General features: G+C 38.0%; 1 protein-coding gene across 4 annotated transcripts in view; it reads left to right on the top strand.

Moving 5' to 3' along the window:
- kcnh1b (potassium voltage-gated channel, subfamily H (eag-related), member 1b) overlaps nucleotides 1-23850 on the top strand; it is a 74261-nt gene extending 50411 nt beyond the window's left edge. Inside the window, exons 11-13 of one of the 4 annotated variants that reach the window (XM_084416562.1) lie at nucleotides 21027-21174; nucleotides 22178-22223; nucleotides 23488-23649. In XM_084416562.1, coding sequence (XP_084272688.1) covers nucleotides 21027-21174; nucleotides 22178-22223; nucleotides 23488-23518 — 225 coding nt within the window. In that variant the 3' untranslated portion in view covers nucleotides 23519-23649. Of the gene's footprint in view, nucleotides 1-5817; nucleotides 8132-21026; nucleotides 21175-22177; nucleotides 22224-23487 lie in introns of those variants that run through there. The other 3 variants (XM_084416561.1, XM_084416563.1, XM_084416560.1) reach the window with 3 other exon arrangements.
- The last annotated feature ends 221 nt before the right edge of the window (nucleotides 23851-24071 follow it).

Below are 24071 nucleotides of genomic sequence, written 5' to 3'. Positions count from 1 at the left end.
TATTTTAGCCAGCAAAAGTATAAATATATTTTAAGAAAATAGCTGTATGATAATAAAGATAATTTTGTTCCTGTTGATGTTAAAAGTTTCTTAGTGAAACCACTGTGTTAATAAGCAGATGCTCTTTTGCCACTTTTGGCTTATAGTGACGTGTATTTGTCTTGGCCGTGCAGCAATGAAGTTATGTTATGTTTTTCATTTTATTTCAAACTAGAGTAATTCTCCACAGCTGGCTCTACGTTAGGAAAAGCATGTTCATAGTTGTTTTCAGACTTGGCCAATAAACTATGAACCTCTCTAACCTCCAAATCTCATTATCTTCAGCTTTGACAGGACAAATGCAGAAAAATGACACTCCTGCAGTCCAGTGTTGCTCCCACCGCGCATCTCACAGTCATCCGTCTGACCTGATGGAAAATCCATTTATTTTTGCACTTTACAATGCATCTAAATGGCTTCATCAGGAAGCAGATCCATGTGACCGGGCAAGAAAACAAAGTCTTGCTGAGTCAGTCTGTGCACAGGAATGAATTAATGAACCAACATCATTAACACATTAGGACGGCTTCCGCATGCATGAACATATTGCTTGTAATTAGGTTAGCAAAAAAAAAGTTTGCCCGTCCTAAACACCTTGTGCTTAATTTTCATCTGTTTTACATTTAAATGTAGTACCATTTAATCTCAGACTAAACGACTAAAAACGCTGTATTATGCATGCCTGACAAGTAATTGTCAATGTCACTGTATAAAGAAACGCTCATGCCTATACGCATATGCATGCCGTCACCGTTCTCACAGATTCACGTTTTTGAAGTTAAAAATCCGTTTCAAAAACTTGCACTTTGAAACCTATTTCAAAGTTTGCGTTCTCAGGCCACCAAACGCTGTTGACGTGTGAATGAACGGCCAGAACGCATTAAAAGTTTTGGTAACACTTTAGAATACTGTATCTTACTTACTGCATAACTAATAAGTAATTATTGAAGAACTAATAGGTAATTATTCATTAACTACTTCTTCACTACTGTTAACTACTAAGGAAGATGTGTTAACTAATCAGTATGTAATATATTTTTATGATTGTGTTAAGTAACAGTTAGTTAATCAATAAATAATGAATTCTGTCATAACTCTTGAAGAACTACTACTAATTATCTACTAATTAAGGTTCAAGAAAAATAACTAAGAAGTAACTACTAATGAACAGTCATACAAAACTAACCTCAGATTAGTTTTTATATTTTATATACAGTACTGTGTGTGTCTGTTTTCCTCAGCATAGAATGCCATTGAGTAAATTCATGTTTGAGGCAATGACTGAGGGAAACTGAAAATATAGGGAACTTATTAGTAATTCATAAATAATTATCAAATAATTCTGCAGGAATTACTTGGAACCTGGAACAGTTTTCTAAAGTGAGAATATAGGGAACTCATTAGTAATTAATAAATAATTATCAAATAATTATCCAGGAATTAGGCTACTTGTAACCTGAAACAGTATTCTAAAGTGAACATATAAGGAAATTAATTGGTAATTAACAAATAATTATTAGATAATTCTTCAGGAATTACTTGGAACCTAGAACAGTATTCTAAAGTGGGAATATAGGGAACTCATTAGTAATTAATAAATAATTATCAAATAATTATCCAGGAATTAGGCTACTTATAACCTGAAACAGTATTCTAAAGTGACCATATAAGGAAATTAATTGGTAATTAACAAATAATTATTAGATAATTCTTCAGGAATTACTTGGAACCTGGAACAGTATTCTAAAGTGGGAATATAGGGAACTCATTAGTAATTAATAAATAATTATCAAATAATTATCCAGGAATTAGGCTACTTATAACCTGAAACAGTATTCTAAAGTGACCATATAAGGAAATTAATTGGTAATTAACAAATAATTATTAGATAATTCTTCAGGAATTACTTGGAACCTGGAACAGTATTCTAAAGTGAGAATATAGGGAACTCATTAGTAATTAATACAGAATTATCAAATAATTATCCAGGAATTAGGCTACTTATAACCTGAAACAGTATTCTAAAGTGAGAATATAGGAAACTCATTAGTAATTAATACAGAATTACCACATACTTCTGACTCAAATCAAACTTACTGTAAAAAACACATTATTAACGGTATTATCTAAACCTTTGTAAAATAGATAAGTTATCATACATTATGATACATTTTGCTAATTAAATAAAAAGTTTGCTTATTTGCAGATCAATATATAGCCTAGTAAATGTCTGCACTTATCTTTCTTATTAGTGCTGAAGAATGACTAAAACTGGCTAGAAAATAAAATAAAAAACATTGATCAGTGCTTTTTACTTTTCAAGTAATTACCTTTGTACATTCACTAAGGTAATTTTGAAAATGAATAGGCCAATCGTTTATCATTTTACTGGAGTAATATTTTATTGGGTTATCTGTACTTTTAATCAAGTACTTGATTTGTGTACTTCATCCACCACTCCACTGCTAAAATAAAAGGGCTTATTGTAGTAACCACTGTGTATGACTGTTCATTAGTAGTTACTTCTTAGTTATTTTTCTTGCACATTAATTAATAGATAATTAATAATAGTTCTTCAAGAGTTATGACATAATTCATTAGTTATTGATTAACTAACTGAAACTTAACACAATCATACAATTCTATTACATACTAATTAGTTAACACATCTTCCTTAGTAGTTAACAGTAGTGACTTAAGTGTTAATAAATAATTATCTATTAGTTCCTCAATAATTCCTTATTAGTTATGCAGTAAGTAAGATACAGTATTCTAAAGTGTTACCAAAGTTTTCTGTTTCCAGTTAAAACGGTGTCATGTAAGCGACCCCTAAGTTTATAACTAATGATCTTTACAACGGAAATGAATCAATCAAAAACTTACTTAAACTGGACAATGACTTTCTTCCAGATCTGCTGTACAGCCAAAACAATCTTTGCTGCATTATTTTCCTGTTATCTCTGTAAAGCTGCTTTAAAACAATCTGTATTGTAAAAAAAACGAAGGTGACTTGACTTGACTCCAACTCCTTTAGTAATCAATCTAATCTAAACAACACAAACTAAACTTAATACCTTTATAGTCTTGTGAAAATCAACTACATTAGAAGCAGGAATAATCAAACAATAATCGGATGCGAAAATAACGGAGGAATGTTATTAACTGTGAACTATAGGACATCTCATGAATCTTATCACATCACATTTATGAGTTAACAGTTAGAAGAAGGTAGAAATAAAACAGGGATCTTGCTTTCATTACGCCTCCAGGTTCATTCATAATTAAGTAAAAACACGTGAGATCATTCTCCCAGGGTTTGGAAAGCTGTTGTCCACCATTTTGAATGAACAGAGCATAACATATCTGCAGGATATCATAGTCCTCGCCCACTTTCATGTTGACTTGGAAAATTACCATCTCTTTTAAAAGCTGAAGGCACATTGCAGACCCAGATACATTTGTCTTGGATGTCAGAGATGTGATGCCCTCCGTGTTTGAAGAAGGAAACAGAGGTTTCGCCAAGACATGATTCTGGATCAGCATCTTTTGTTGGTCCCGGGAAACAACTTTCTTGTCCCAGTGGGTGGTTCCCATTGGGGCAGTCAGCACCAGCTGGTGGACGCCTTTTTTTCTTTGGTTCTGGGGTGAAAATGTGACCTTGAGTTTTGTGAGATTCAACCATAGACATCATGATAAGATCAACAAGCCATGCGATGATCTCTGATGTGAACCCATGAATCATGCAGATTCACTGAGATCGCCCCCCAGCGTGAACCATTGAACAAGTGTCTATGTCTATTTGTATGAAGTGTCTAAGTGTCTACTTCCTGATCTCTGATGAGTTTTTAGACATTTTAATGAAGCATCTGTTTAATTAAAAGGAATAATTGTAGTTAACCTCCGTTTAGCATAGCCCTGAACATTTATAAAATAATACATATTATATAGACGCTCAGTATTTAATGGTATTAGGTGATTGGTTAATTGCATCTGATAGATTATACTTTCAATAACACATTTGCAATGGGTTTGTAAAAGCTGTTTTTATGCATGTTTGGCCTGAGTTTTTGTTGCATTTACTTCGAAACAGTGAATCATTTTGCGAAGCAATTGGTTCAGTTGATTCGAAGCTTTGAAAAGCTTAGTTTCTCCCATCGCTAATAAACAGAATAACAAAACTAGGACTTGGCATGGACATGAGAGCTTGGACTTGAATAATATAGACCTGGCTTGAACCTGCCCAGGCTTGACAAACTCACCAACCGAAGGATACACAAAAACACACACGAGTAAACATGGCAAACATGAGGGCTTAAATACAAGGACAAGGGGAAGCACATGACAACATCAAACAATGACAAAGTGGAACTGATTAACATGAACCAATGAAAAAAACAGAAGATAACCAGACAATGAATCAATACGAAGATTGCATGGACTAAAGATGAACAGGGAATCACAAACCTGAAACAAAACCTGAACAGACATGACAAAATCACAGATTTTCCAGTAGATGTTGACTGATTTTTCCAATCCAGGCTGGAAAAACGTACTTGTCGCACTATTTCTGCACAATGGTATTGAGTTGCATGTAGTTTTATCCAACACAGATGAATGTGAATCTGGCAACATTTGACAGTTGTACATATTGAGGTAGTTCAGAAATGAAATGCTTTATTTTGGTGTACCATGAAGCTAAGAATAGCAGTGACTAAACCGTCTAGCAAGCACTTTAAAATGAAGCATGTGACTCGCTTCTCATCGGTCGAGGTGCTCAAGCGTCAAGAGTCCAGATAGATGCAGTGAAAGCACACAGTGACCAGGGGCGGTGAACATTTCTGGGTCAATGATGCATTGCTAATTTTTATTGTCCTTCATGTTGCAATCAACACATTCAAACGCATCACGTCACGATCGTCATCAGATGATGTTGGACATCATCATCTTACTTGCATGTGTTTGAATGTGTTTGAATGCCATGATTGAATGTGCCACGATGTATGTTTTTTTTTAAATAAGTTACGACTTAAATTTTGATCTTCACATAAAGCACTCTTCACAAATTCCTCGATAAAAACCACTGAAAACGGATAACACAGGCTCATCCGGGTTACTGAAGTCAACAGCGCTATACGCTTGCTAGGAACGTTTTTTTTTCGTGGAAGTTTTGCTTTTGGTGAGCTTATAAAATAATAAAACTCAGTTGAATCAATATTTTGTGTAAAGTTATTTAATTATGTCATCCAGAATCGTGGCCTCGCTCTCTCTTGTTTCACACAAACGCAGCGGCGGCCATTTTGTGGCAATTTTTTGTACACTAACAAACAGGTATGATTTTAAAACCATTTAATCTGAAATCAATATCTCTTATCCCCATAATTATTTATGTTGCGAGATTCTGTGTAATAAGTGGTATGACTGTATACCGTGTCCCTTAAATGTCCGTCTAGTTTGAACTTGCCGCGCTAGCAACTGTAATTAAACAATAATTACAATATTAAAGACCTAATATTTAGACTCAGATCAATATTTTCTGTCTAATTATTTACTAACGTGGCAAGTAGCCGTGTAATAAGCGGGATAATGTACATCCAGCCGTTTGTTATCTCAGAATAAACCCCTTCAGGCTGATACAAGACCCCTCCGCGTCGTGTCGGGTCCTCATCACCCTGTCAGGGTTTATTCTGAGATAACAACCGGCTGGATGTACATTATCCCTTACTAATAAACTGTGTTAATTCTTATGTATACATGTACTCTCTTGTTTGAATCATATAGATCGTCTTCCGTAAAATAAGTGACGTCAAACGGGAGGAAGAGGAGATGCTGCGAAGGAAGAATGAAGCCCCTCTGAATCTACCTCCAGATCACCCTGTGCGGCGTCTCTTCCAGCGGTTCCGCCAGCAGAGAGAGGCCCGTCTGGCGGCGGAGCGGGCAAGTCAAGGAGAACCGGATCTCGAGAAAGGCAGAGCGGAGACCATGGTGCTCGAGATCACGTCACCAACCAGCGTCATCACGGTCACTGAAAGTCCAGCCACTCCGGTTACGTCTTCCTCCACCTCATCGTCCTCGTCATGTCGAGCAAAACTTTACGCTCCCTCTAATGGAAACTATACAAGAAATAAGTCCGCAGAACCACCCAAAAGCAAAGGCTGGGGTCGGTTTAAAGAAGCCACAGCCAAGTCTGATCTCTCCTGGTGTCCTGTGTCCAAAGCCGAGTCCATGGAGATGCTACCAGACAGGACTAAGTCTCAATATGAACTGTCCCTCAAGAAGACAGACTCGTGCGACAGCGGCATCACCAAGAGTGACCTGCGACTCGACAATATGGGTGACGGTAGCGCTCGAAGCCCTCAGGAACGAAGCCCCATTCAGCCTGAGGGGAAGCAAGCGTTCCAGTCCATTCCCGAACAGAGTCTTCAGGCCTGTTTTACAGAGCTGAAGCAGGAGCTGCGAGGAGACATCAGCTCCCTCAGCGGCAGAATGAGCGCACTCGAAGCACAGCTCGCAGAGATGCTCCGACTTCTCAAAGACAGAAAGACCTCAGGAACTTCGAACTTGTTTGACATTTCAAGGCCGGACTCTCCAGATTCAGAAAGGGATGATATGTTCTCCTAATGTGTTTCATGTCTGATGCGATGGGCTGAAGGGAAGACGGTTTGATCCTGTTCAAGTCAAAGCCAAACTGACCTCAATTAGTATTTTACTTTAACGGTGAAGTATGTAAGATTTGTTATGTTATTCTCTTAACCCAGTTTATTGTTCACTGACTGCTATTAGTATGCCATTCATGGGTTTCCAAAAAGTGTAAACATTTAAGCACCATTAAAGCATTAAGAGTGTCCACTCAGATCTGTCAATCACTTTCAGCTCAACCAATAGCATGAGTTGGAGGCATGGCTACTGTAGGAGGTGAGAGTTGGGGGTGTGGCTACTGTAGCAGGCTTAGAGTTTGGGGCGTGGCTACTGTAGCAGACTGAGGTGTGGCTACTGTAGCAGACTGAGAAATTGGGGCGTGGCTACTGTAGCAGGCTGAGAGTTTGGGGCGTGGCTACTGTAGCAGGCTGAGAGTTTGGGGCGTGGCTACTGTAGCAGACTGAGAGATTGGGGCGTGGCTACTGTAGCAGACTGAGAGATTGGGGCGTGGCTACTGTAGCAGACAGAGAGTTTGGGGCGTGGCTACTGTAGCAGACAGAGAGTTTGGGGCGTGGCTACTGTAGCAGACAGAGAGTTTGGGGCGTGGCTACTGTAGCAGACAGAGAGTTTGGGGCGTGGCTACTGTAGCAGACAGAGAGTTTGGGGTGTGGCTACTGTAGCAGACAGAGAGTTTGGGGTGTGGCTACTGTAGCAGACAGAGAGTTTGGGGTGTGGCTACTGTAGCAGACAGAGAGTTTGGGGCGTGGCTACTGTAGCAGACAGAGAGTTTGGGGCGTGGCTACTGTAGCAGACTGAGAGTTGGGGCGTGGCTACTGTAGCAGGCTGAGAGTTTGGGGCGTGGCTACTGTAGCAGACTAAGAGTTGGGGGTGTGGCTACTGTAGCAGCTAAAAGTATTCCCAATATGTTGGACCTTTAATTGAAAGCAGCCTGCGTTTACCTGTTGAGCCATGCCTTCACAAGCTCCTGTAAGGGCTGTATGTGTGATGAGTTGGAGGAGGCGCAACACGCAAATAGGGAAGAAATGCTTTATTTTTGAAATTCTGCTAGGTGTCACTGGTGTTGACAAATCTACATACTTCACCTTTAAAGATAAAGAGTGTAATTTTTTCGATGCTAAAATACTTCCTTCTTTTGTCTGAGCCATAACCTAGTGGGCAGCAATCATATGGTGTAACGCCACTATGGCTCATTACTTTTGCAGTTCTGTTTGTCGGAACAAGAATTACACACTTCAACTTGATTAATCAACACATTAATATATGGATATGGATCTTACATATAATGGAATATACCAGTATGCCACTATAAAATCAGTTGTCAACTGTTTTGTATGGCATTTTTGTATGGTCATCCAAATCATTATTTGTATCTGTGAAATGTACAACTGCCGTCTGTCTTATTCTCGCATCTGTCAAATCATACGCAATTTGTCAGTCAATCAAGAAAAATACAAAACTGATTATAATGATTTAAACAATGGGCCCATTTATGAACAAGAGCAGAATGAATTTCTGTGTAAAACCAAATTTTGGTGTCGAATTATTGCATTCAATTAAATGTGACAATTTATGAATGATTTATTTTATGAATCATGAATGATGAGCTCTTGTTTTATGGATCGGGCCTTTGCTTTTGCAACAATTAGTAAAATTGTACCACCTTGCACATACCGTTGAATCCACATTTTAAAAGTCTTACTAAAAATCATAAACCTGGTAATTGTATGTTTGGGACTGTATGCTGAATATAAGTTTTTCTACTTTTTTTTTTTTTTTTTTACTATAAAATACTCTGTTGCCTGTTTATGTGATAAAATGATGTGCTCTTAATAATGTGACAACTTGCAATATAGCAATAGCGACAAATGCAAAATAACCAAAATTCCACTGTCTGTGAATTCTTGGAGGATGACAAGTGCATTGCACGGTTTGTTTTTGACTTTTAACTGCTTCATAACTCTAACTTTATATCAAAGTTATCTCAAATAAAAGAGCCAAAGGAAATAGTTAAGGGGAAATGTTATGCTAAACTTGGAAATATATCAAAAAGTGTATTTATTTATTTTAACAGATGCATGAAGCAAAATTATATGGTGGATAAGCAATACTGATAACTGTTTAGGTTTATAACCGAGGAATATACCAGTTATATAAGATAATATGAAGCATGAGGTACATTTAGCATGTGCTTTTTAGCATTCTCCCCAAAAACCTATTCCCTTTTTAAAAGTGTTAATGTTCCTTTTTGTTTTGTAAATGTCATTTCCAAGAAAGTTTAGGACAGTGGTATATCATAGCTTGTGAACTCTTGAACGTTTTGCCGAATTTGCACTGCACAACTTTAATGTTTGATTCATTGTCTATCCTGAATGCAGAATGAATCAGTGAACACACTGTGAAACTGAAAGACTTGATGGGACTTACTGATTGTACTTTCTTTTTTTTAATGTCTGATTTAAGTCTAAAGATTATCAGAAAAAAATGTCATTGCAAAAGTTTGAGATTATAGTTGTTTAACGTTTACGTTAGTTGTAAACAAATGCTGTATTTTTTTTTTGCAAGATCGAATTTTAAAGACTTGATTATTAAAATATGATGGAAGTAAATGGAAAAGTGTGAAAGCCATTTTGCATTTTAAAATTACTGTTGTGCAACATATGATTAATAAAAAGCCTACTTATGTTTTATTCAGATGTTTACTGCAGCAAAAGTTCTTATGTACAGTCCATGCATTATACAGATACATAAGAGAGAATAACATGAATGTAGCATATATGAAAACGTTGAATGAATAGTGTTAGCATCTTTTGTTTGTTGCTGTTTTCACTTTGTCTGTGCAAAACTGTGTATTTTTTAATGTTTTTAAATGTGAAATCACTTTTATGAGGTCATGACACAGATGTTAGATCTCATCATCACAAAGAAATATAAATTAAAGGAATCATACTTAATTGTACACAAAAATATTACGTCCTGCTTATTTATAATCAACATTTAAATGGCAAGAAAAGCAACTGTTTATTAAAATGTGTCAAATGTTTATATTATTAAAGTATTTTATACTTTGCATTACAGATGGTCATTCATATTGTTATTGGAATATATACAGAAAATATATATCAAGAAAAAATAACAGATCTTGAATAAATGTTGCCTTTAAAATAAATTCTTAACTATTTCAGCGATAAGTGAAGACTTTTTTATACATTACTGCTCAAAAGTTTGTGGTTAGTAAGAATGTTTTAAGAAGTCTCTTATGATCACCAAGGCTGCTTTTATTTGATAAAAAGAAATACAGTAATACTGTAAAATATTGTATTTTTATATTTGAATATATCTTTGTGTATTGTCTGTCACACGTGTCCTCCTCAAGCGGCAGTGGCTCATCTTAGCCTGTTGGATCAGGCTTTTCTTGGTGGGTTTGTTTCGCTGTCGTTCCTTCGGACATTCGCAGTTAAAGACGTCTACTTTCTCTGATGGGTCTCGTAATCTGATTAGGGCCACAGAGCCAGTCTGATCCTCACAGACTTTGGGACAGATATTTGATTAAAGTGAGAGTTACTGTCTTATGCTAATCAGCTGTGTCATAGTTTCTATACAACTAAAGCTGAGTTACAGGTCATTTAATTCAATTACTTGATAGGAAAACTAAACACAATTAACATTAATTTGATGTCAGAAGTGTAGACAAGCTAGTATCAAGTTATGCTAATGCTAGCCTTAAACTGTACAGTACTCATCTAGTTCAGTCATGAAACTGTAGACATTGTAAGCATTACCGCATGACACAAGCTGATTGGCCTCTGCTGATCCTGCAGCCAATGAGATTGCTTGCTGAACATTTAAACAGTCTGGTTCAGTGTTTGCTGTGAGCTAGTCCTTCCTCTGAACCCCTCCACCTCCCCAGCTCCACCTGCCTAGATCTGATACAGGATTTATGAGTGTCTATTCATGCAGATCTTACATGTTCACAGTCTGTGTGTCTATTAGCAGTAGCAAGTCCATGTTGCCATACCTCTATAGCAGCAGCAATAACCAACAGCAGCGTAGCAGATTGAGTCCGTCAACACCAAATACATCAACATATTAACATGTAAATTCTATTCAGAGTTGTCATGATATAAATATATTTAGCTTAATTTTCTTTATATGTGAGTACTAAACCATGAACCATCACTGAACTTACTTAAGCTGGACTGTGACGCTAACAATCTTTGTTGTATTATTTTCCTGTTATCTCTGTAAAGAAGCCTTGAAAAAATCTGTATTGTTAAAAGCGTTATATGTAAATAAAGGTGACTTGACTAAACTAAAATAATATAAAAATCCCATAAAAGACTTAAAATGTACTTTTTTTATTAAAATTATACTAAAATGATGTAATTAAGTTCTGTTCTGCTCCCCAAGGCTGCATTTATTTGATTAAAATACAGTGAAAACATTAATATTGTGAAATATTATTGCAATGTAAAATAGCTGTTTTCTATATGCATGTGTATAAAGTGTAAGCTGAATGTTCAGCATGTCAATGTCACATGATCCTTCAGAAATCATTATAATATGATGATTTGCTGCTCGAGAAACATTTCTGATTATTATCAATATTTAAATCCTTGAATGATTTTGAAATCTTTCTTACCGCAACTTTTGAATGGCAGATTTCACCAAAAATATACAGCAGCACAACTGTTTTCAACACTGATAATACTCATAAATGTTTCTTGATCATCAAATCATCATATTAGACTGATTTCTGAAGGATCGTGTGACACTGAAGACTGGAGTAATGATGCTTTGATCACAGGAATACATTACAACAGCACACATCAGACTTACTCCCACATCTGTTTGTTTTTCCGTGTTTCTACCTCGGGAAACCCATCCCAAGGTCACTGTGTGTTCCAGGTTTATCCTCGCGTCTCCCTCCCCTTCTGTGTCACTGAGTGACGACTGCAAGCTCCACATCATCCCTCCAGCCTGAAGATGGACCTCAGGGACCAAGCCCTCTATTTCTGTTGTTTACAATGGATTTCAAAAGACTATAACTCAACGTACGTCTACCAACTACAGATCATCAGACGGACGACTGCCATCAGTCCTCAACATTGTCCTACAGATTGTACAGTACTTCGCCTTATTAGCATATTGAAAAATTAAAACATCTATTTTAAAACATAGATGATATGTATGGGCAAATACTGTAATGTTTGAGGAGGACGAGCTTCAGGTCAACACTGAACTGACTTCAGCTGAACAACAGCCCAAATCTTTCTTCCACTACTGACATTATTGTGGAGTTTATTCTTAATCCAGAAATCATGAGACTCTTAGATCGCTTTACGTGTCTGTAGATTTATTAGAATACTGAGCACAGTGATACCAAATTTACCATAATCGGCCATTTTGATGTAAAATTATGTATTTTTTTCAACGCACCTTCTTCTTTATCTATTGTGACACATTGTGAATTGAGATGTTTATAGCTTTTACTTTTGTAGAGTGCAATGATACACATTTTGGCATGGTTTTATTGCCAGCTCTTCCTACAATGTTGTTGGTCTCTCTGGAGTATTATTATTATTATTATTACCAAACTGTATATACAGTGCTATGCATAAGTTTAGACACCCATGCTAAAGTTGACTAAAAAGAGGAATAAAAAATCATCTTTTGGAAACTGAACTTAATGCCTTAATTTAAAAAATTAGGAAAAATCCAACCTTTAAGGACACCAATTTTCTTTGTGAATGAATAATGCATCGTAAATAAATAAATGTTCTTCCTTAAAATACAGGGTGCATAAGTGTGTACACCCCTATGTTAAATTCCCATAGAGGCAGGCAGATTTTTATTTTTAAAGGCCAGTTACTTCATGGATCCAGGATACTATGCATCCTGATAAAGTTCCCTTGGCCTCTGGAATTAAAATAGCCCCACATCATCACACAGCCTTCACCATACCTAGAGATTGGCATGGTTTTATTTCAGTTAGCCTAATAGCTAGTTTGATTTGCATTGAGAGATGATCTTATGGAAAGTACCCCATGCCAATCTCTAGGTATGGTGAAGGCTATGTGATGATGTGGGGCTATTTTAATTCCAAAGGCCAAGGGAACTTTATCAGGATGCATAGTATCCTGGATCCATGAAGTAACTGGCCTTAAAAAATAAAAATCTGCCTGCCTCTATGGGAATTTAACATAGGGGTGTCCAAACTTATGCACCCTGTATTTTAAGGAAGAACATTTATTTATTTACGATACATTATTCATTCACAAAGAAAATTGGTGTAAATTTTTTAAATTAAGGCATTAAGTTCAATTTCCAAAAGATGATTTTTATTCCTCTTTTTAGTCAACTTTAGCATGGGTGTCTAAACTTATGCATAGCACTGTAAGACATGTATATGCAAAGTTGATAATTACTAGTAACAGAAACATACAAACACGTGCATGCTAACATGGGGAACAATGGCATGTGGTAACGTTGGAAAATTTTGTAATTACTTCAACTTGCAAGACTTTAACCACAGTCATGACCCAAGATTCAAAAAGAGGAAGAGGTCAGTCACCACTCTCAATGTCAAACCAAAATATGAATAAGTTCCTGCAGCTCAGTCTGTCTTTCATATTCACTTCTACTCTCTAGAGGGAAGCTGTACTTCTGGTGGAAATTTTCTATGTAAGAGCTAATATAGTCAGCTGGTCATAATTGTCACAAAATAAACCCCATCAGGGTGATCAGCCGACTACTACCCTTCAGTGTTATTTCATGTTAATGACCCGGTGCACACACATAATCTCACGTAGTACACAGCCAAATGAGTTCAGGTTGATTGAAACACTTTTTGCTATTGAGATGACTGGGGAAAAGTGTCCCAATCAACCTGAATTCACCCCTAAAAACATAACAAATATATATTGAATTATTTGACTAATGATTATATCTTGTAGATTAGCTTAACTGAACAAGCATTATCATGTATAATAACTTATAGGGTACATCATTAGCAATTTACAATCTAATATACACTATATTGCCAAAAGTATTGGGATACCCCTTCAAATCATTGAATTCAGGTGTTCAGATCACTTCCACGGCCACAGGTGTGTAACATCAAGCACCCATGCAGACGTCTGTGAAAGACTGGGAGCTCAGTGAGGTCAAGTGTGGTATCGTGATAGGTTTCCACCTGTGCAATAAGTCCATTCGTGAAATTTCCTCACTACTAAATATTCCACGGTCAACTGTTAGTGGTATTATATCAAACTGGAAGCAATTGGGAACAACAGAAACTCAGCCACGTAAAACCCCAGAGCGGGGTCATGCTGAGGCTCACAGTGCGCAGAAGTCGCCAGCGTTCTGCAGAGTCAACAGCTACAGACCTCCAAACTTCTGTGGCCTTCAGATTAGCTCAAGAACAGTGCGTAGAGCTTCATGGAATGGGTTTCAATGACCGGGCAGCTGCATATCCAAGCCTCACATCACCAAGTGCAATGCAAAGCGTGGGATGCAGTGTGGAGGGGGGGATTATGGTGTGGGGTTGTTTTTCAGGGGTCGGCCCTTATTTCCAGTGAAAGGAACTCTTTATGCTTCAGCACACCAAGACATTTTGGACAGTTTCATGGTCCCAACAGAAATTCCCTAGCCTGGGTGCCAGCCCTAACCCCGCCCACAACATTTTTTGGTCGGGAAGTTCGGTCTGGACTCGATCCGTTGAGGAGTAATTATGCCCGGCTCCCAGAAGGCCGGGCCAATCAAATTGCCAGGGCGGGCTTTAATCGATGATGGACAGATGATCTGCGGTTACGTAATCACCCACGTCACCAAAGAGCGCTTGATTTGAATTAGTTTACAACAAAGAAGACTGCCGCTGGAGAATTGAGATTTCACGAGTTCACACTTGCAAATAAGTCAGATAGAATAAATGCGTATATTAGATTTCACGAGTTCACACAAATAAGTCAGATATGCGTATATGACGTGCTGTCCGAGGAGAGGGCTGTGGGCTCGGTTGCCATACTCCCCCCGGTATTCCTGGTTGTGAGAGAACAAGACAAGAGTGAGGATTCGGGGTGGTGGAGGGATGCTGAAAAACTGTGAAGGAGTGTTAGGTAAGTTTACAGAGTGAATATGCTTCCTCATGCTGATAGATAGGGTAACGTTAGACATGGTATTGTTTGATGACAAGTTGATATTGGATTGATTATTTGTACGTGTTCCTCCCGAACTTTGTTTATGAAACATCATGTGTAGATTCCGCCATCGCGTCTGTTATAGAAGATATCCACAGCGCATTCATTTTAAAAGAGGAACAGAGAGCCGTGACATTTTGTTGGTTGAAAATATGAATGAAGAACATGCGTCATTTACTCCGTTGCTCTGATTGGTTGTAGGTCTATCCAATTGAGTGCAGAGTTTTTTTTTTCCTGGTTCGGTTGAGACACGCCCCATAATCAAAGTCCTATGAAGCAGTATCAGACTCACATTCTGACTAGAATATGACGAAGTCAGGCTAGAAATTCCCATAAACACACTCCTAAACCTTGTGGAAAGCCTTCCCAGAAGAGTTGAAGCTCTTATAGCTGTAAATGGTTGGCCAACTCCATATTAAACCCTACGGATTAAGAATGGGATGTCATTAAAGTGCATGTGCATGTAAAGGCAGGCGTCGCAAAACATTTGGCACTATAGTGTAGCTACAACACGTCACATTGGCCTACAGTACTTTAAAAGGATTAGTTCACCCAAAAATGATTAGTTCTGTCATTAATTACTCACCGTCATGTCGTTCAGAAATCAGAAATCAGAAATCAGAAAGAGCTTTATTGCCAAGTGTGCTTGCACCCACAAGGAATTTTTCTTGGTACTGAAGCTTCCAGTGCACATATACAAATACAAATACAACAAGAACATAGTAATACAAATTCTAAGAATGAAAATATATAAAAAATAAATAAAAATAGTATAAAAGTAAAAAAGTAGGGTCACAGTTGGGTTTAGTCTGAATAAACATTTACAGATTATGAACATATTTACAGTATTTTGAGTAGTATGAATAATATAAATATCACCTGAATTAGAGAATATTACACTAGACAGTGGGAGTCTAGCGCATGTTACAGATTATAAACATATTTACAGTATTTTGAGTAGTATGAATAATATAGATATAAATATCACCTGAGTTTATTGCACTAGACAGTGGGAGTATTGCACTTACAGGCATATGCTTTGGGGGGGCATGTTAAGTGTTCAGAAGGGAAATGGCCTGTGGGAAGAAACTGTTCCTGTGCCTGGATGTTCTTGTGGCCAGTGATCTGTGTCGCCGTCCTGACGGTAACAGTTCAAACAGGGGATGTCCAGGGTGAGTGGAGTCTGTGATGATTTTACCTGCTCTCTTCCTCACTCTGGAAGAGTACAGGTCCTGGAGGGTTGGCAGGGGGGCACCAATAATCCTCTCTGCAGTCCGGACTGTCCGTTGTAGTCTCCTGATGTCCGATTTGGTAGCTGAACCAAACCAGACAGTGATGGAAGTGCTTAAGACAGACTCAATGACGGCTGAGTAGAACTGGATCAGCAGCTCCTGTGGCAGATTGAACTTCTTTAGCTGGCGAAGGAAGTACAGTCTCTGCTGGGCCTTTTTCACAATGGTTCCAATGGTTCCAACCTCATACAGGTTCCAAACCTGTATGAGTTTCGTTCATCTTCAGGAACACAAATGAAGACATTTTTAATGCAATCTGAGAGCTTTCTGTCCCTCCATTGACAGTCTACGCAACTACCACTTTCAAGCTCCAGAAAGGCAGTAAAGACATCATTAAATAGTCCATGTGTTGGTTTGACCTCACTTTTATGAAGAGATGCGGGTGCTTTGTGCAATAAAAATAGTTTACCACTTTATTTACAAAATATGAATTCACGCAACTACTTCTGCATCACGCATGCATCGTGGTGCTCACATCGTGTGTCATGAACTCGCGTCGCTTCATACAAACAAGGTTAAACTACTGAGTGGAGCATACCAATTCATCAACATGGAAAATCTTAAATTAAAATTTTAAACGTTTACAACATAACGAAGATACACTCATTTTCTTCGGTACATTTGTGTATTTTTTTAGTCTTCCCATTGCTCATGGTGAATGCCACTGTTCATTCATGACCAATCGTTACAGTCTGCAAGTAATACATCATAAGAAGCATTTATTTGTGTCCCTTATGTTATAGCTCGTCTAGAAGTGAAAAACTACCCATGATCATCCAGTGAGGGTGGTGTGTGTTCCAGAGACGAGGGAATCCCGTAGTGTTTATTTCCCTATCCTGCAGACTCCCGCAGTCTCCTCCTCATTTACTGATCTGCAATGCAGTGCCAGGCTTCCCCAGCTCTCTCTCTCTCTGCGGTGTGTGTGTGTGTGTGTGGCTCTTCATCTCGATCAGCACCACAGCGCCCCTCACAGGACACACTGCAGATTTCAACATCAAGAAATGAAGCTGCAAATGAAACACATCTTAAGGACCATAAAGACTCTGTTTTTTAACAAAGCACATCAGAATTCAGAATTCTTTGATGATTAAAAAGTTCTATAAAAAAAAAAAAAATAGAGATCTTTTGTAACATTATAAATGATTTTACTGTCACTTTTGATCCATTTAAAGCGTTATTCTTGATTAATTATGGGCCAAAGCTCCATGTATGCTGTATATGTACAGCAGGAGTTTATTTTGCACATGTGAAACAGAGGATGGTAGTTTGGCTGACCTCTCTCACACTGTTTTACATAGGCGAGGGCTGGCTGTCATAGAAACCGTGCGAGCGAGCGCTGTGATTGGTGCAGGGGCCGGGATCATCCGTTGTTGCTCGCTGAGAGAAGTGCTGAGTGGACCCTCCTGTCGACCCCCCCCCCCCCCCCCCCCCCCCCCCCCCCCCCCCCCCCCCCGGCCCCTCTCGGCCCCATGGAGTCAGGGCACCTCCTATTGTCCCGCAGATTTGTTTTTTCCATCCTGGTTGAACTTTCTAGCGTGACACTAATAAGTCCATTAGCATCATATATGTGGCTTAGCAGGGCGCGGGGGGCATAGCCTAACAAATGTGTGGAGTCAATTGGTAAGAAACACTTTCTGCTTTTCATAGGACATTTTCGAGCATTTTTAAGTTAAGCTGATCAACTTTCTGAGTTTGATTGATTGCGATACGTTTAAGATTTTACTGTATTTGTTTGTTGTTCTTCAGTTGTTTGAAATACTGTTTTGCTCTAGTCTTCAAAACTCATTTCTAGATACTAGGCGGATGTAGGTCTGTCATATTTATCATAAGTGTTTTGGCCTAGTATAGACTATATTCTAGTACACTTAGAAACATTTGACAAGTTTTTCTGACTTTGTTACTTGCTGGTTCTTTGTAAATTCCTTGTCAAATTTACTAGCAATTTCTGAGTGAAAATTGGGTAACACTTTATTTTAAGTCGACGTAGTTACACGTTCCTACATGTACTTATTAAAGTAATGTAAATTAGCCATAATTACAACTAACCAAACCCAAACCGTTACTCTATAGTAAGTACATGTAGTTAATTAATATTACTCAGTACTCATTTTGATTAAGTACTACGGCACCTTAAAATAAAGTGTAAGCGAAAATTGATTTTACACCAAAGTTTCTCTTAGATATTTGGTATGGATAAGCTTAGCCTCTTTATAGTGGCCGGACAAATGAAGGCCCGAATTGACAAATGGAGGCCCAAATTTCCTTACTAGAAACATCTTAATCATTGAAACTCAAGCTAAAAGTCGAGATATTGTGATTAAAATTATATTTAGATGCGAAATCTCAACAGTCGATGTTTGTGTGGAGACTTGTGGAAGAAATCTTCTAAAAGATCAACGGACCAGCGCAAGGACGAATCCAAGCCTCCCAGCTGTGGAGTAACATCTGCTTTCGGGACAGCTTGATGAAGCAGCTAATTGGTTGGCAAAATCGGAAAACAAAATGGATGACTAAACGCTGTCATCTGGATTTCCTGAAGGAGAAATATTGCCAAGCTCCTGAGAGAGAGAGAATCGGATGAGGGGGGGAAAAGAGGAAAACAAGGCCGCAAAGCAAACAATGTTGCTCTCGCCACATTTAACACGAGCCCCTGTGGGGGACACAACAATGGCTTCAGCAAGGCCGTAGCGCATCTACACGTTGCTAGATCTCTCTCTGGCCTGTTGGCTCGTGCTCGACCAGCAGAAGTCCGAACAATTGAAGTTTTATATTTTCCATTGAGCTCAGCAGTCAGACGTGCGAGACGTGTATATAAAAGCTGGAGCGGTTATGCTGTCAGCCTTCATCTGAAGGGAAGCTGGGACTGTTGCTATGGAGCTTCGGTGAGGAGTGTTCGGTGAGGTACTGTTCTGCGGTTCGGTGGGAACGCTACTCTTACACCAAGCTTTTTTGCTCCCAAAAGATACGGAAGGATCGGTTTTAGTCTGTTCGGGAGGTTCAGAAAACCAATTTGGCTCAATTAGAAATGGCCGTTTTTGTTTTCCGCATTGATTTTGGCTGTGAAATCGGTGGAGCCAAAATATTTAATAAACATGTCAATGGTGGGAATGTGTTAAGGGATTGAGGTTTGATATCTGGGGAAATCCACAGGGCTTTCTCTGATCGGATGTAGATCTGGTTATATGTTACCAAGTCAAGTCTGTAGTTTGTCTGTTTCCAAACGTTTTATTATGCCATCTATCCGTGGAGATCTCAAATACCTGGAGACAAGCTATCCTGGAAGCTGACATGTTTGCTTCATGGGTTCCGGAAGTGTTTTTAGAGCCAATCACCTGAGCTGTAAATGTCATGTGACATTTAATTCTATATTAGAACTCCTTTCAGAGGGTGGGGGCCGTTGGGGTGTTTGATGCTCCTAGCCATACAAATGGTAACTGGTGAAACATCTACAATAATCAGATTTTGTGGTGATTTTTTTTTGGTTACTATACTATACTAAATCAGATACACAGCAACTTCTGAATTGCTGACAATGGAAAAATAGGCTTTTTTTTTTTGCCACATAATTGTGTATTTATAGCATCCACCAAACTCAAACTCATCAACTAAACCTTTACTTTTGCTTTTTTAAAAAGTGTAACTTCACCCTTTTCTGTAACACTTTACAGCAAGGTTTCGTTTGTTAACATTGGTTACAGTGAACAGTTGTAATTTTATCAACTAACATTAACAAAGATGAATAAATACTGTCACGAATTTAGAGCTCGTTGTCAGTTAATCCATTAATCAATGGATTAATGTTAAAAAATGGGACCTTACTGTAAAGTGTTACCAACTTTATTATTTTTTAACATTGCAGAATTTGTTGTGATAAGCTTGAAACCCTTGAATGTGTTCAGTGTATTATGAGAGTCAGTACTGTTTAAATTCCTTGCGTTGACACACATGAGTGTTTTGTGTAATGCTATACGCATTGAGTGCAGTCTAAAGCAGATTATTAAACAGGAGCAAGCGTAACGTCTCAGTCTTAGACTAAACATGCCACATGAAACTGATTTAGAGCCGCTAGTGCCGACCATGAGCCAGGGGTTTGGAGTCCTCAATGGTCCTTGAAACAAACTATATATATATATATATATGGTAACACTTTACAATAAGGTTAATTAGTAACTTTAGTTAACGAACTAAGAATGAACAATACTTCTTCAGCATTTATTAATCTTTAATATGATAGTCATTAGCTGTGAAAACTCAAGAGAATTCGCTTTTAGCCTCTACATTAGTAGTAGTTACGCTATAAGACAAGTCCATAATAAATAGGGCCCGATGAACTGTTAATATAAAGGAATTTATTGTATTCATTTTTCACAGGTGTTTAATCCACATTTTGAATCGCGTTGCGTATTATGTAGAAGGAGGAATGTCCTGGTGGAAAAGTACAGTTTTTCCTATGGATTTGTTGTTTCTTGAAGTGTACTTAAGTCAATGCATTTTTGAAACACTGTTTGAGTCAACAAAAATAAAACACCTTAATTTTGACTGAAGCAATAGCGCTGCAGATGCGGTTTGAATGTTCTCTCAATCAGACGTGTTTTACTATATTAAAAACTCAATAGCCGTTGCATTGAAATCAAGTTTACTTATAAACTTGGAGACAAATTGCTTCAAAACAGCGTTACAATGAGTAAGCGTAACCAAATACAGTTTCAAGAATCAGTTGTTTTTATCAAGTACAACTACAAGTATAAGAAAGCAGATCCTAGACACCAGTCAGTGAAGTGCTACAGTTTTAGTTACAGCTTGAGTTTGACGTGTTGGACTCACAGTTGGTGATGTTTCCCAGGTTTCCCAAGGGGACGCTACTGAGAAGCTGGCTCACCAAGTCCCGACCCAGACTGCTGCTGCTCATCGCCGGCTTGAAGAGGCCTCAGGTCACACTCATGCGCAGGAAAAGGATGAAACGCACGAAAGTAGCAAAGGCCACGTAAGCGGTAAATATGGTTATTGTTGCAGTCAAGAGTGACCTCTCAAACTCAGCCTGAGCGCACACGATCTTCCTCTGAAATGAACTCAGCTCACATTTACACTTCATCGTGATTTTGATTGTACTGTGCATCATGGAATTGTAATGAAATGGAAAAGTAGTTGTAATAAGCCCACAGAACGAGGGATAAGAGGGTCGACACTAACTCTCATGACTAGTTTTCTACGTCTTTTGAACCTATTGTTAGTGTAAATAACCGGGCAACGTCCATGAATAGGGTTTAGTTTGAAGTCCATTCACTTGTGTAAGAGGGATAAGATTAAAATGTTCGTACACAGCTTGGGTGCGATCACATTTACTGTTGTTCAACAAATATTCACGGTCAAAATCACTCATTTCAATAGGCAACCGTGCAGGAATTAAGCGTGGCGGTGAAAGATTTCCCAACGCAGCTGTTTGGTGTGAAAGTGACGTTTTTGACCACACCTTTAGAGTATGTTTACACGACAACCATGTACTAAAAACGGAAACGTTTTTCTTACGCGTTTTCCACGCACATGACAGCGTTATCAAAACGGTCCCCATTCACACGGATCCGTGAAAGCGGCTAAAACTCTGTATTATTCATGCCAGGCCAGTAGGTGGCGACGTCACTTTGTAAAGAAACACTACGCACCTATAGACTGAACACGTGATACGCATGACGTCACCGTTTTCACAAATTCACGTTTTTGTACAAAAACAATAACGTTTAATTAACATTTTTAAATAAAGTTAGCATTTTCAGGCCCCCAAATGAACAGGCAAAATGCGTAAAAAAGTTTTACGTTTATAGTTGAAAATGGTGTCGTGTAAACAGCCAGTTGAGTTCAGAGTATTGAAAAACTATTTTTAACGACCAAAAACTTGATGTTTAGCTGTGTCCAATATCTTGCATGTAACCCTTGTACCAAATTATTTCCCCCCATTGAAAAAAAAAATGGAATATTCCAAAAATGTGTGACTCCCAGGAAGTGACATCATTTGGATCCTTTCTACAGCACGGCAGGAAAACAAGTAAATCAGTTGATTTTCTCCATTTTTTTACTGTTGGCAGCATTTAATAAGCTCAATATGGAAGCTTGTTTCCGCCACAGAATAAAACATTTTAAAAGATAATTGCGACTTTTTAATCTCACAATTGCGAGTTTACATCTCGCAATTCTGACTTTATTATACGCAATTGGGAGATATAAAGTCAGAATTGCGAGATATAAAGTCAGAATTGCGTGAAATAAAGTCGCAATTGCATCTTATAAAGTTAGAATTCTAACTTTTTTTCTCGCAATTGCGACTTTATTTCACTCAATTCTGACTTTATATCTCGCAATTCTGACAACTTTTCTCAGAATTGTGAGATATAAAGTCCAATTCTAAGGGAAAAAAAGACAGACTTTTTTTTTTTTACCTCAGAATAGTTTATATCTCCCAATTCTGACTTTATAACACGCAATTGCGACTTTATATCATGAAATTTTGACTTTATATCTCCCAATTGCGTATAATAGTCAGAATTGCGAGATATAAAGTCGCAATTGCATCTTATAAAGTTAGAATTCAAACTTTTTTTCTCGCAATTCTGACTTTATAACACTAATCAACTGACAACTTTTCTCAGAATTGTGAGATATAAAGTCCAAATCTAAGGGAAAAAAAGACAGACTTTTTTTTTTTTTTTTTACCTCAGAATCTCCCAATTCTGACTTTATAACACGCAATTGCGACTTTATATCATGAAATTCAGATTTTATATCTCCCAATTGCGTATAATAGTCAGAATTGCGAGATATAAACATGCAATCCTGAGAAAAAAAGTCAGAATTTCAAGTATATTTCTCGCAATTGCGAGTTTATATCTTATAATTCTGACTTTATAACCTGCAATTGCGACTCTATATCACGTAATTGTGAGATTAAAAAGTCACAATTACCTTTTTTATTTTTCACTCTGTGGCGGAAACAAGCTTCCATAGCTCAAGCATTCAACCCTGTTACCAAAATTATAATTTTACCAAATATATATTATATATATATATATCATTGTGCTTAATGTGTGATTTTATAAACGTTATTATAAACCTGACCTAAATTTTGGTAACCGGGTCGCAACATTTGAACATTTCTACTAAAATAAATAGCTGATATATTATTAAGTTTGCTCTCCTGGGGCTGATGATCTCAAGCCCTGTTTTGTACCCTATTCATGGAAGTGCAGCCAAAACATAACGCTTTTCAGACTGTTCTCCGGCAGAAATCTTACATGCGTTCCCTTGTGTTGCAGAACCTGCAGTCGTATGCCACATTTCACTTGAGTCAGTGACACAGAGAGAAGCTCCGCCTGCCGTCGACATGAACGCAGATCAAGACGCAGACACACCATCTTACCCGTCTCTACCAAACACACGAACTAAACGCCAGAGCAAAAGCAGAAGAGCTTCGGAGTTTGTTGTGAAAATGAGGGATCTTCCACAAAGAACCAGACCCCCAGACTAAAATCTGGAGCCTCACACTGACATTTGTTCATCTTTCTCTCAAATACACATCTGTCATGCTTCAGTACACCACACCTCGTGTGACAGAACATTATTGCTCTTGCTCTTTAAAGTGCCTTTGGTTGACAGTGCTTTCCTGTGTTCTCTGGTCAGGATTTCAGGGATTTTTATTTTTCAATTCCTAATGATGTGTGTGTGGGTGGAGAAAAATAAGAAAATAGACAGAAAAATGTATAATTGCCAGCTAGCAATCGCCAATTAGCTAGTAAACTAGCACACCAGAGGGGTTTCTCATTACTGTCGAGCCCGTGACTGTGTCCCGATCAGGAGGAAAATCATCCATTTAAATGTCAATATCCAATGAAGAAGAAGA

Source organism: Rutilus rutilus, assembly GCF_951802725.1.
Source record: "Rutilus rutilus genome assembly, chromosome: 8".
In the NCBI taxonomy this organism is placed as follows: Eukaryota; Metazoa; Chordata; class Actinopteri; order Cypriniformes; family Leuciscidae; genus Rutilus; species Rutilus rutilus.
Note: the sequence above shows the minus strand (reverse complement) of the source record. Positions and strands in the feature narration are given on the sequence as shown.